Source organism: Zonotrichia leucophrys, chromosome 2 (assembly GCF_028769735.1).
Source record: "Zonotrichia leucophrys gambelii isolate GWCS_2022_RI chromosome 2, RI_Zleu_2.0, whole genome shotgun sequence".
Lineage (NCBI taxonomy): Eukaryota > Metazoa > Chordata > Aves > Passeriformes > Passerellidae > Zonotrichia > Zonotrichia leucophrys.
This window is the reverse complement of record NC_088171.1, coordinates 10,546,087-10,560,590: the sequence shown is the minus strand read 5'-3', so window position 1 is coordinate 10,560,590 and position 14,504 is coordinate 10,546,087. Positions and strand designations below refer to the sequence as shown.

The window sequence follows — 14,504 nt, the reverse complement described above, 5'->3', positions numbered from 1 at the left end:
GGAAATATCATTATTTATTAGTGTTGGGGTTAACAGTGTTCATTCTTTCTGTTCCTTTAACTTTTTTGCCTTTGGGAGCAACATGAGAACCCTGCAAGACAAAAACTGAGCGTAAACTCCGTTCAGCTGTAAGTTCATGTACATACTTGTAACTGCTTGTGTTGCAAAAGTAAAAAACAAATTAGGTACTTTTTGTTTTCAAAAATCAGACACCATCCCCAACTGTCTTAAGTACAGCGTTATGACATTCTACCCACCATAATTTTCTAGGAAATTAATTCTAAGTGAATAAAATTACATGGTTCCCAAATTGTTCCATCTGATATTAATAATTCTATTCTTTTAACTTTAGTAAAATAAATGATTCTTTTCTCAGTCAAACAGATCACTGGACACTTTAGCACCACTTGTAAAGCTTTTGAGAGATGTGATATGCTTGAAAAAAATGCTGAGAACCTTTCTTCACAGTGGAAGACAGCAGTATTTGTAATTCTCTAGGTATCTGTAGAAACATGGGGCTTACCTTTGTTATTGACCTGGGATTGTTGAAAAATAAACAGACTGGAGAGATAACTCTGACACTGTTTATTATGCTGCTGATGGGCAGCATAGCAAAAACTATATAGCAAAAGTTTGGGGGTATAGATGAAATTGAGGACTGCTCTGAGGGTAGATTGAGTATATGGAGAATATGTTAGTGCTGATTGTTAATGCAAGAAGTGAATAAAAACTGAAAGAAGTAATTAATGAGCCTTGCTTTCAAATTCATCTTGTTGAAAATACAGTTTAAAGAGTAGTTCTTTCACTGACTCTTCACATCTGGGATATGCATAATAAAAATAACTGCTGTTGAGGCCATGGTGCAATCTGTTATGCTATGAAGAGATTAAGACTTGGCAGTTCAGTTAAGTAGAGACACTGCTTCACAAAAGTCACCATATGTAGGTCACAGTTTTTTAGTGTGTTCAAAGGCTCTTTGTGTTTGGGAAGTGTGATCTGCATCTTGTTCTACAGCCTGTGAGTTTCTAAGGAAAGTCTTGTTAGCTCTGCTTTTTCAGGGCTTTATTTTTGTTTGGAGGGGTTTTTTGTTTGGGGTTTTTCTGGTGTGTGTATTTGTAAAAGGTAAAGCTACTACCTGTGCTCTCCTATGTCTGGAAAACTGTGTCTGTTCTTCGAGCATTTAATTGATGTTTTCCTATTGCCATGGGCACTTTCTGCCCTGTATATAAATTGTCACTCTGACTGGTTTCTGCAGTTGTTTATAGAAAGAAATCACTAGAAATGTCTTTCAAAGGGCTTTTGGCTGAACTTAAATCCATATTCCTGAGCTTCAACTTCACTGATTAAATATGTATAGCCATGATTTATTGCCATTGAAGAAGGTTTGGCATGAATGAAAGGAAGTAGAAGTGCAGTTCAGGACTCTGGCAGTCGTGTGTGTCGTGTTAATATTGGTTGACACAAGCTGGGTTGGCTGTGCTTGTTTTTTAGTTTGTCCATGGTGTTACAGCATTACTTTATTCCAGGTATTGCTACTAGAAACAAGCCCAAGCATATATTTATTTAGTTCATAAATGAGTTTGTATTTTAATTTGCTTGTATTTTAATTCTCTTGTCAGGAGTGTTGACTGCTCAATATGTTGTCCACTGTCTAGAGAGATCCCTAAGCTTTCTGGTATTATAAATGACTGGACACAATCAACTACAAAGTGTTTTGTATTTGTACTAATTTTTTGTTTTGTGTTTGTTTTGGGTTTTTAGGTGCATTTTCCAGACACAGAGAGAGCAGAATGGCTCAACAAGGTAAGGAGAAGCATTGCTCCTAAATGGGTAGGGGCAGGAGGGAGGGCTGAGATGAAAATAAAAGATGAGGCAAGAATCTGAGAACAGAGTAATTTTAACTTCATGCTTTATACACTTGAAGTCTCTGGTTGTTGATCCAGTTAGTCACAAGAAAGATTAAATTTAGTTTCATGGTCCTGAAAATGTGAGTTTTATGAATGATTTAAAGTGGCATAACAGTAATGACAGCTATAATTGCATAGAAGTCATAGAAGCTGTAAACACAATCTTTAATTTTCTACTTGTCTGGGATACTTTCCAGTTACTGTAGGTTCCTGACCTACAATCTAAAAATAAATGAAATTTGCAGTTTTGATTTGTGTGTGTGATAATCTAAGACATAAATCTATGTAGCTTACTTTTTAAAAAATATCTTTCATTCAAAGAGCATAGAAGAACATGAATTAATGAGAAAATAGTAAGAAAAAAAAGCAATATAGAATTTTCAGATAAAAAATTCAGATGCAGTGAAGTTCTAATTTTTACATTTATAACTTATTCATGTATTTTAGAACTGTACTTCCATGCAGATTTTTTTTCTCTTTAGACTGTAAAACAGATGTGGCCTTTTATTTGTCAATTCATTGAGAAACTCTTCCGAGAAACCATCGAACCAGCAGTGAGAGGAGCAAACAACCACCTCAGTACCTTCAGCTTTACAAAGATTGATATTGGTCATCAGGTCAGTGTCTGGTGAGGTTTTTTAAGAGACCCTCTTTTACACAACATTTTCATGTATCCTGTTCAAATCTGCACAGAAATATTTCTCTGTGACACTTGGTCGTAAGCCTGATTCTGATTTCTGTTGTAACATTAAAATAAAAATGTGTGGGTTTTTTAACAGAGGCTTGATTGCATTTCCTGGGATCTATGCTTCAGAAACTTGACTGGGAATTTGGAGATGACTCAGTGTAGTAATGCCTGGTCACGTGAAGAGCTCACAGCAGTGTAATTTTAATATTGTTCATGCAATGCTTTACATTAAGTGAGCAGGAACCATTATCCTTTTGGCAGAGGGTCCAAGTGCATTTCTCTTGTCACAGATGCACTTCTGATCATGTTATGTGTGGGGTGAGTGACAAGGCTGCTGGCCTGGCTTCTCAAGGACTGCACAAATCACAGTCTAAAGGGGCATACAGATATTTGTCTTCTGTTCCAGCCCATGAAAGAAGGGGTCTCATGCCTGCAGGAGAGCCTGTTTGACCAGTGCAAGCTGAGAATGATCCCCTCTGCTTGCAGCAACTTCAGCACAACTTAATCATCCCTGCATTAACCAGAACTTTACTGCTTTGAGATGCAGTTTAACAGCTTTTGTTTGAAGTTGTCTTTTGTGTTTCTATTGCTTGTCATAAATTGAATTTCAAATAGGGATTTAAAAATCAACACCCCCACACCCCACCCTCAAATGTTAGGAAACCTAAAATTAATTTTCAGGTGTGATAGAGGGGAATTGTTTTTCCTCTCTTTGTGACTATTTCATGTAGGTTAAAGTTCATTATGCTTTACTGCACCTTTTCTGTGTTTGGTTTATTATTTATTAAATTGTAAAACCTTTTACATGGTTTTACTTTTACTCTGTCTTACCCTAGATATATTTGTATTATAGACTGAAGCATTTCTTTTAAGTATGTTTGAGATTAGCTCCCAGACCTCTGTGTGGTTCTGCAGCTGAATTGAGTAACCTTGGACATGACAAAGAGCTATTCTTACTTTATATTGCAGCCTTGATCGAGTTGGTTGAGCTGCACAGCCCCAACACAGCAGTGAGATTTTGATTTCACACAAATTATAAAAGAGGTGTAAATAGAAATATGAAAATTTTTCAAGAAAGGAAAAAACTCAAATGGGAGGTTGTTAGTCATCCTCTCCTGCCTAGTGTTTGATGAATATTTGAGGCTTGAGTGTGTGATTGATATGTGTTAATTCTGTGTGAGGGAGAGGGGGGAGAGTGTGAACACAATGATTTAGAGAGACAGCACAGAGTCATTGACACAACTTTTTTGGGAATTACAGATTCTTTTCCATCTATTCTCACTAAATTCCACTTAAGGCAGTTTTTTGTGAGCTAAATTTAGCTTGTTGTTGTAGTTACACAGAAAAGAATGCTTTGGGAATGTTAGACACCTCTACAGGGAAATCAGATGTTTATGCAGGGGAGAGAGAAAGCTTGATTATTAAATATTTTGTAAATCTTGAAGTTTAGTGGTCCATACCCAGGGTAATTCTGGAAGGATTGTAGTTAACTGGACTCCAGTGAGGTAATTTTTACCCTTGAAATAAGAGTTTGAACTAAATTGTGATAGCCTTACTTCACACCTTTTAATGTTTATAGTAGGTTCTTAACTTCAGGCATGAATATGTCTATATTCACCTTTAATTCAAAGTTTAGAGTTTAATATACTTCCGTAGAAGAATCCAACTTTTACTTCTTCATTGTTCCAGCCTCTGAGGATAAATGGTGTAAAAGTGTACACTGAAAATGTGGACAAAAGGCAGATCATTTTGGACCTTCAAATCAGGTAAACTTTATTAATATATTACAATGGGGTCCCTGCTTTATAATCTGCACATTGCTTGATTTGGCAGTTACATTGGCCTGAAAGGAGAATTGCTTCATTATGCAAATATAGTTAGTTCTATATATGCAAATATAGTTAGTTCTGTGTATGAATAGAGGAAGAAGTTGCATGCTGTAAATAGCATTAATCTGAGGGAAATGGAATATCAATTCAGTGTGGTTTCATCATTAAAGTCGTGTTTGTTAATAAAAAAAATACTTTCCAAAGATAAAGCAGTGTCTTTGACTTTTTCCTTAATGTGTTAATACTTTGACATTAAATGTAGTCTGAAATCTAAGATGTAAGATTTTTTTGGTTTTTTTACTTTTCTCAGTTACTTGGATTATTTTATAAACATAGTATTAGAAAAAAAAAAAAAAAGATAGCTACAGAACAATTTGTGTTTACTTTACCAGAGTAAATCTGTGTGTTATAAAATGCCAAAATGACACTGCTCCATTGCTGCTTCTTTCTTTGCTATTTCATCCTGACTCCTTTTATATAGGTTTCTCAGTAGGTCTACCCTACATTTACCCAAGTCATTCTCAGCACAATCTGCAGTTGCATAGTTTTTTGGAAGTTCAGTCAGTGAACCCAGCAATGTTTTTGCATTTGATCATCTTAGGTCTGTGTTACTGTGGCTACTTTTGCCTGTTTGTGGGTTATGGAAAGGCCAAATTTGTCAGTCACTGACAGTCCAGCAAGGAGCAGCCTCTGTGCTCCTCACTGCTCCCCTGCAGCAGCCAGGAGGGTCATCAGGCATCTCAGCTTCAGAGGCACCTCCAAAATTTGATGTGGTTGTTCTTAAATTTGAATTATTTGTGCAAAGCTCAGCTATGCTAAAGCCTTTGCTGCTTTGGCAGAGCTGGGCAGGCCCCAGAGTGATGAGAGAAAAGGCTGCTGTCTCCTTCGCTGGGTTCCAGAGCAGCTGGGGGCTGCATCTGTGAGCAGAGCCCAGTCTGTATTGAATTGAATCACTTTATTTCTGTAGGGAAAAGACAGCTGTTCAAACCAGGGATTGGTGTTGCTGGACAAAGTACAGCAGGATTGGCTCTTGAGAGCTTTTTTCACTGGATGAATGTGTTAGCCCTAATGGAGCTACTTCCTTCAGTTTTCTCTTTGTTGCCACTTCTGCCAGCAGCTGGGAGAGCAGCCTCACCTCTTCAGAGATAAGCCCTCAGGAAAACAATCTAATCTGACCAAACAGTCCATAGAAATTGTTTTTAAGAAGCTCTTTCTGTTCCAAAACCACTTCTTCCCTTTAAGGCAGAGCTATTCACAGGAAGATAGAGTAAATCTAGGTTTTTTGTTTTTTTTTTTCATTTCTGCTCATCCTCATGAAGCAGATAAAAGTAAAAAGGCCAGTAGGTTTGTACAAAAATTTCAGGAATAATGTCCTGTTACATAGAACTGGAAGAAATCTGTCTCATTGCATCACCTTGCAACCTGCTTAGATAAGTGGTAGACAGCAGCAATAGAATCCAGTCTAAAAGGCTGAAATAAATTCCCTGAAGTGATTTAGATGACAATAATTGTGCTGGGTCAGTTGGGTGCCTGTTGAGCCCAGCATCCTGTCCCTAATGCAGGTGGCACAGGCTTCCAGGAAGAAAAGGGAAACGAGAGCTCTGGAGTGGCTATCACAGCTTCTAGGAACTAAGGCTTAGACAAAACCATCATCAAAGGAGTCCTGGTTCATATTTAAGACTTGTCCTTGTCACCTCATTCAGAAAGGGCTCTTTTTCAAAGGCTTTTAGTATGCAAGTTAAAACAGAGAGCCCCCGTGGCCCCCTGTACCAGTTGTTACTGTTTGAATGTTGTTTGCTTTTTAATAGTTTGATTTATATGTCCTCTGAGAGTCTTATCACTGGGATTGTCTCAGTCCTAACAGGAAGAATAAGTGCCTCTTGATACATTTAGATACAGAGTTAAATACAGATACCAACTTTAAATTATGTCTTCTATTGCAGTTTTGCAGGATTATAAAGAGCAGTCTCACTGCTGGAGAAAAGTCCATCCTTCGGAGTATTTATTCCTCTAGATTTTAATATCCAGTTAAATTAGTTTGTTATAACTTCAATTTATTTCTAAGTTTAAAGTTAGGAGCTTCTATAAAGCCTTCATTCTCTAAATACAGTTGAGCAGGACCTCTCAAACAATCTCTAAACATTCATAAGAATAGTTGTAGGAAGCCAAGCCCTGTGGGGTGTGTGGTGAGGGAAGGAAGGAAAGATTTTATTTATATTTTTTTTCAGTTTAAAGTACATTAATTCTTTTAAGAATCCCCTTTTATCCTGCAGTTCCACTATTGTGGCTTCTTTTAGCCCTTTCTGGTGTCAGTTGTTTGTGGTGGGGTGTGTGCATTTGCTTTGGACCTTCCATAGTGCATTTAAGAGGTTCAATGTGTCTCCAAAACTCAAGAGTATTTTTTTGCATCATCTTTGAGGGGTTTTTTTTGTCTGCTTTTAATTTTAATTGCAAAAGGAGTGTGTTTTGGTTTAGTTTCTATTGTTTCTGCAAGGATACTGAGTGCATTATGATCATTGCTTCAGAGTATTTTTCAGAACTCTTTAGAGCACATTTTGTGCATCACTCAGGGTCCAATTAAGAGCTTCACTCTAAGTAGATTGAATAACTAATCCACAAAGCACTGGAGAATGTATTTAAAAGTTCAGTTTGAGAACCATATTTGTGAAGCGAATGCTTTGCCTTTCCCTTACTTTGGAGTTTATGTTTAAAAAAATTATCAAAACTCATTACAGTTTAAAAGTCTAGTTCTTGATGACAAATATGGGCAAGGAAAAAATTTCAACCTCTTAAGGAAATGAAGATAAAATCTAGAGAAATTGTTAATAAAAAGAAATCTTACATTTGCTAAAGTGTGTGAATGTAGTAAATACTTGGGTAAAGGTTATGGATCAACAGAAAACAAGTTAAAGCCAGTCAATTCAAATGTTAACTGTAGCAAAGAAAGCAAGAAAATTGAGAGATTGAAGAAGTAGTTGTTAATAGCCTGAGTTCTTTCAATTTCTCAACAAAAAATTGATGCACTGAAAGAGTTTTAGGCTGCAGATTAAAACACATGGCAGATTTTTTCAAACGTGGAATACTTGAATAGGAGACTCACTACATTATACTGGCAGAGGACAAATGTAAAAATAGGGACTAAAGACTTTCTAAAAACAATTTAGATAGTCCAGTATACAGAGCCACAAAGCACTGTAATATGAGAAATATTTTTGCTATAACATCTTCTTTTTTCTTCTTTTTCTTCTGGGTATCTCCCATGGGCTACAATGACCACATGCAGTACATCATGCTTCTCTTTTGATTCAGTACAGCTGCTGTTAATATTCTTACAAGAGTGTCCTCATTAAACTGTGATCTATCTCAGTGTTCTGTACCTTAAAGGGATCATAAATATTTCTGGGATATTATGATCTGAATGTATAGAATTTGCTTACTTTATGAACTTTCAAGTTGTATGGTGTATTACAGTGGAATTATGTAGGCATCAACTGTTAATGGACCCAGCCAGATATCTTGGGGGATAAAACCATATTTAGCTTTATTATAAAGTTAAATGTTGTTGACTTAGTCCCCTCAAATGCAGTTTGTTACTATTTTTACTTCAGTTTGTCATCATGTTGTTATGGATTTTCAAACAAGCATATTGCTTCCCAGTCTTCATAACACAAATAGTTCTGGTGCTGCAGAGTGCTGAGATTGAGGTTTCAGTTGCAGGTTTTAATTGACCTTGCTTCTCTGTGTCATGTTGTTATGCAATTATATATATATATATATATGTGGGAGTGTATTTATATATATCTCTACTATCTCTATATATAGTTAGATGGGTTAAAAATAGAAATTACATCGTTTTAAATTGTGTATTAAAAGTTACATACCTATTTTTAAACTGTACAGTCACACTACATTCTTTCCAAGGAAAGCAACTGTCACCTTCCTTTGACATAGACCCCATCATGTTGTTGTCTTCCAGTTCCCCAAACTGGCCATTAAACAAAAAAGATTCTGCAAAGTCTTATCTTTTGAATAGTTGAAAATAAATTCCAGTGATGGATGTTTACAGGAAAGTCTTGGTGCTATTGTTTATTTCTGTTTAAGGGATTGATAAGAATTGCATTTGTTGAAATCCCAAAGACAGCACCACCACACACAGAGCAGAGGAGGATACAGATGATTTGGGAAATGGATTTGTGGAATGCAGCAGCTCTCACCTTGTTTTTTCCTTTGGTAGTTCTTTGTGCCCCTCAGGCTCAGGAGAAGGGAACAGCAATCCTGCTGTTCTTGCTCTTACTGTAAGAGTAATTTATTCTATATTGACTTGAGCCTGGAATAGCCAATGAAGAGAGCAATTCCATTTGTTCACAATTCCCCAAACATTTTTGTAATAAGATTACTTCATACTCCCAAACACAGCTAACACTGTACAGGCCAGGTCTGAGGAACGAATGTGCAGAAACCTGCACTCTGCTGCAGAATCTGAAACAGGATGCACTGCAGAAGGAACAATTTCCCCCTCCTTTCAGCAGTGTCTGGCTTTAATCTGGCTCATCTCCATCCCTCTTGGCTCCTTCTTCCATTTTCTTTACCTGGGCAGTCTGTTCAGAAAGCTTTTCAGATTTCATTTGTGCTTCTTCTACAGCCTCTGTTTTAGAGAGTGTAGTCCAGTGATCTCTCCCCACCTGGAGCATGGCATTCATGCTTGGGTTTTGCTTTTAGCTCTCATTCTGCACAATCATTGACCAATTCCATGCTAAATCAGAGTTTCAAGCTTTCTTCCTGAATTCCTTGTTGGGTCTCAAAATTAGTTTGTTTTCAGAACCTAAGTGTCTCACAGCAGTACCAGCTCTTGGGAAAAGTTGCTCAGCTCTGCTGGTACATGGTTGAGGGAAAGCAGTTATAAATCCAGGCCTGAGTTGTGTGTGAATAATCTTGTAGCCTTGTAACATGACAAAATAGATGGGACTTCTTTTTACCAACTTAGACAAATCTGAAATACAGGGCAGCATCTGAAAAATTTCAATCACTTGACCTTGATCCCCAAAAATGGGATGCAAGAACAGTTCAGGGAAAAATATGCATAATTTTTAATATATTCTCTAATTTGCTTCCTGCCTTCTCTCCCTTCAGAAAGGGCTCAACTGTTTTTGGCTTAGAACTTGCTTAGAAGATCATTCAGCTCAGCATGCCCTGCTTATTGAAATTCTAAATACGACTGGCTTTGCAAGTCTATGAATATTTCAGACAAGTTTCATTTTTAGCATAACTACCATCTCTGTCTAGTGCTTCTCATGATTATGTTAGATGAGAGTGGATTTGGGTACATTTACTATCAATGAGATCTGTGGAGAGCTTTCCTGAAATGGAGTATGAGTTCTCTGTCCATTATTTCCCAAAAGTAGGGCCTCTGGCTTGTTTCCTATTAGGCATCCTTCTGGACATGGTAGCAAACCTAGGTATTAATTTGAGTGATTTTGATGACAGTGATGTTTTGAAAGGATGTTTAAGCAAACTGGCATTGTTTTATGTTCTAATATTTCAACATGCATTTTTGTGCATATACTGGGAAACAAAATACGTCGTCATGACACTGCAAAACAGAACTAACAGTTTATTGCAATTTAGGTCATAAAAGTGAAATGTATACTTTCTTTTTTGGTTTAGTTTTGTTGGAAACTGTGAAATTGATTTGGAGATCAAGAGATACTTCTGCAGAGCTGGTGTGAAAAGCATACAGGTGAAATTCAGGTTTTTTTCTTTTGATTTTCATATCACTAAATCACTATTTTCTGATGAAATAATCTATAAGAAAGGAACAGTAATTGTGTAGTTTTCTAGCTTACTTTTTTTTCTTAGGTGAATAGGATTGATATTGCATTAGAATTTCAGTAACATGACTTAAGAAAAGAAAAAACTTCCTTTAAGATGTAGAACAAATATGTAACATTCACTGCAGGAAAAGCTAGAGATAATTTCACATCAAGTTGATGTGATGTGTTCAAGTGATGTGTCAGTTTATAAAGGCACCATGGAGCCTAAAACTTTATTTCATGTAGTATCTAAGCATCAGATAGAATTACTGATGCAATTACCATTAGTAGCCTTGCCTTCTGATATTGTTTCTGAGATTTCCTGAACTTCCTGATAACAGATCTCTCCCTAAGGAGCAGAATTGGCTCTTTCACATGTGTGTCTTGACAGACCTGTAAGCATTTACCTGATTCTGCTCTGTGGTGCCACTGTGCTTCTTGTGTCACATTTGTTTACATGGAGCTGTAGAAATAATCTATTTCACAATTTCAAAAAATTGCCACCAACATGACACTGCATGATACAGATGAATGTAATGAATTTTTAAGCACAGCTATTAAGTGCTTGTATGAATTTTTTTGGGTCTGAATGACATATGAAGAAAGAATTTATACATATATAAAGTTTTACCATAAACAAGAATTTAATGAATTAGATGTCTGAGCCTTGCCAGCAAATAAATTTTATTTAAAATTTGACTAAAGTAAATTTCATTGTCTTTTTTTTCTTCCCCTTTCACAGATCCATGGCACTATGAGGGTTATCCTGGAACCACTGATTGGAGACATGCCCCTAATTGGAGCACTATCCCTGTTTTTCCTTAGGAAACCTGTAAGCACTTTTATCTCCCTTTCCACTTTTTTTAGAGTGCTGATGATGGTAGTTAAAAAATGATGGAGCAGGAATTAAGCAGCAAAAGGAAAGAGTTTGGGAAATCACTGTTTGCTTGAATTTTGACAGATAAGCACTGGAAAAATTTTGTGAATGCTAGCAGGAGCCAAGATGGATAATAATTACCTTGGAATTTGGGAGTGTTTTTTGTGAAAGCTGTCAAACTTTTCTTACAAGTCCTGTGGGTAAGGAAAGATAACAGATACCATCTAGATTGGTTGTAAAAAAGCTGTGGTTGCTCTTCTCATGATATTCTGTAGCTCTAACTTAAAATTTCACAAATCTGTGCAAGGTTGTTAAGAAAACCAATGCTGGTGTTAGCCCAAATTAAACTGGGAAATTACCCACCTACTGTGAAGTTTTTTCCTAGATAGCAAGTGGCAATTTCTATTACATTTACCAGTGACCCAGGTGTGAGAGTGGATGAAGTACATAGTGAGATGGAATTGGAATTCAAAATAATCATGATAGCAGCAAAAGTGGAAAGCAGAGAGAAGGTCATAGGCCAAATGCCTGTTTGGGCAGGAATAACAGTGAAACAAAGGTGAGCCAACAAGGTCTGGCTGGTATGAAAATGATACAGCCAAACTGGCATGTGTAAACAAGAGACCAGCCCTCAAATGCATTCAGTTTTAGGCAAGCACTTCACCAAATCTTTTTTTATAAAAGTTTAAAGGATAACATAATACACATTGCACTTGGCTGATGGAAAATTCTTTGATGTTGTATATGTGTGTGTGTGAGGCACTTTCAGCAATTTGAAGTTTGGTGCTGCTTTAAATAAGTCTCCATAAGAGCCTAACAGAAAATGTGAAGAACATGGAAATTCTTATGCTCCATAGACTTCTTTAAAGAAATTAATTGTTTCCATCTCTTACTTGAATGTATATTTTCCATTGGAAGCTTTCCTTGAAGATGTTCTAATTAAACATTAAAACTTACTATGTCCAGGTCTAACAGTTTCAGACTGGCAGATCACAAATTACAAGTGCAGGGGTTTAGACACTTAGAAGCATCACAAAGTGATCATCTTGGTTTCATCAGCAGTCTGAAACTCTGAAAAGTTGATTTAGGCTTGGGGGGGTGAGAGTGAATTCCTCAACAGCTTTAGGAGGTCTGTTGTTACTTTGTTCAAAGAAATCACATTTTTGTGATACAGTTCTTTTGAACAAATATCCCATGATAAATTTTTGCTACCATGTTGAAAAATAGGTTTGGTTTTAGATGTTTATGTGTGGCCTAGAAAAAACTTACATCACTTGTGTGTTTGTGTGGCTTGTTTCATCTGTCTAGAGAAACCATGTGTGCTTGGGTAGAAGGAATGGAGACTTAAATCTCAGTAAAATATGCAATAATTAGGAAATGTTTTGTACCCGATTTAGTCAATGTTTTTGTAAAAGTGAATTAGTTCATGCAAAGCTGGTAAAACATCATGGCTCTTATTTGGAAATAGTTGAGAAACTACATTGGGATGAACCAAATTTGGATTTCCACAGATTTCTTTGAAATGAGCCTAAACACAAGGAGATGTCTGCTTAAGTTTCACCTCATTTTTAATCTGTGGCTGAGCCATGAGTGTAGGACAACTGTTAATCTTCATGTTTATCCTAACAAAGTAAGCATGGCCCTGGAAAGGATTGAATGCTGTCTTATGCTGGTTTGCACTATGTAATTGTTAGCATACTCTCTGATATAATTTTGCTATGCAATCCTCTCCTAAACAACTTCCATACACAGTACAGTCCCCAGCTCATTCCAGGGTCCATCCAATAAACAAGTTAAATGCAAACATTCTGGTTTAGAGGAGCAGGGAGGAAAGTGTAGTTATGTGGACAGAGGTGCTGCCTCTTTTTGCCCTACAGGAGTAGCATTTCTGCATTGTCTAGATGTGGTTTGTGTTGTCTCAGCTCTGTTTTGTACAGTGCTTCTGTGAAGCCATTCTGACACACTCAGTGCTGGAGCCACGACCTGACCCAGGATGTCTGCACTGCCCTGGGGTCCCTCCTGCAGGTGCTCCTGTTGGTGCCTTCTGGGGGAGAGATGGGAAAGCTGGCAGTGGTAGGAGGAGAGATCAGCCCCAGGAATCCTTAGAAGCAGCTCCTGGCACTGCTCTGCTCCCCAGCATCCTGCTCTGGTAGGAGATATCCAAACCTTCCACTTCTGCTACTCCCAGAGCCTTCGCCAGTGGATTTTAACTCTGGTAGCTGTGCCCACTCTTCTCTAAGTGTGATGCATCTGCAAAGTGCTTAACTAGGACAGCTTGCACCTCAGAAAAGAAACTGAAAACATGTCTAGTGAAACACCCCTCATTTGGGGTCAGTTTGTGAATTTTGGGAAATACTTTGTCCATAGTAATTTTGTCTTTTGTCCTACCCCTGACACTTTATTAATAGGACAAAAAAGGGATGGGAGATAGAGCAGAGTATCAGCTTGGACTAAAAAGTCAAGCCCTCCCCAAAAGTATTCAGTTACAAAAATGCTAAAAGTGTTTTTCACCCTCCTTTCATTTAAAAACTAAGGTAGTGATCAATGTCTGAGCAAACCTAAGGGTGAATGGTTAAAATAATCTAAGATAGGCCATAACTTTGACAGTTATCCATGGCTGTTCAGCTTTCTCCAGACTTCTCCCCCCACCACAGTGTGTTTTCTCAGTGTTTATTTTTCTAACTTCTGTAGAAAAATGTAAAATAAACCTTATTATAGCAAGAACCAAATTCTGTTCTCTTACTAGAGAGCAAATGGCTGCAGCCAAAGAAAGCCTTTCTTAAATATTTTTGTTAGAAGAGAAGAGGAATTAGCTGGCAGCTGGCATTAGATTTTGTTCTCATATTTTCCAGTCTAAAGTAACTGGCAACAATTCCTCTTGCTCTGTATCATCTGTTTGCTGGACTTAATGACTATAAAAGGCAACATGGCCTATGAGTTTACCAGTCTCATATTTCTGAGTAATACATAAAGTTTTTGATCTTTCAAGAGTTCTTACATCTTATGAAACTTTCTATATACTGTATTTTGTTGTTATTGTGAGGAAGGTGTTAAAAGTTTCATCAGCTTATTTTATAAATCCAAATATGTAGGACATTTCAAGGAAGGAAAATATGTGCATTCTAATGTTTGAAGTGGTCTTTTAAATCTCTGAGTGTCAGTGCTAGAGAGAAGGTGGCATTGGACTAACAGTCAGGATTTGTGAGATTCTTTGCATTTTCTCACTATATTAACATTATGTATATTTACCAGATAGTTGGTTCTCAGAGTTTTAGCTATCATTTTACTTTTATCATGAATCAGTGCACAGTTATTTTGATTTGCTGTTCAGTTATAGAAGCTTATATGGCTTATAGTTGTACTGTAAATGGGTAATTTTCAAAAGCTTGTTCA

General features: G+C 37.0%; 1 protein-coding gene across 3 annotated transcripts in view; it reads left to right on the top strand.

Annotated features, from left to right (window-relative positions):
• Positions 1-14,504, top strand: part of ESYT2 (extended synaptotagmin 2) — an 80,542-nt gene that overhangs the window by 28,409 nt on the left and 37,629 nt on the right. For all 3 annotated transcript variants that reach the window (XM_064703911.1, XM_064703913.1, XM_064703912.1), the window contains exons 2-6: positions 1,762-1,803; positions 2,390-2,524; positions 4,285-4,361; positions 10,089-10,161; positions 10,977-11,066. In XM_064703911.1, the coding sequence (XP_064559981.1) occupies positions 1,762-1,803; positions 2,390-2,524; positions 4,285-4,361; positions 10,089-10,161; positions 10,977-11,066 (417 nt within the window). The remainder of the gene's footprint in view (positions 1-1,761; positions 1,804-2,389; positions 2,525-4,284; positions 4,362-10,088; positions 10,162-10,976; positions 11,067-14,504) is intronic.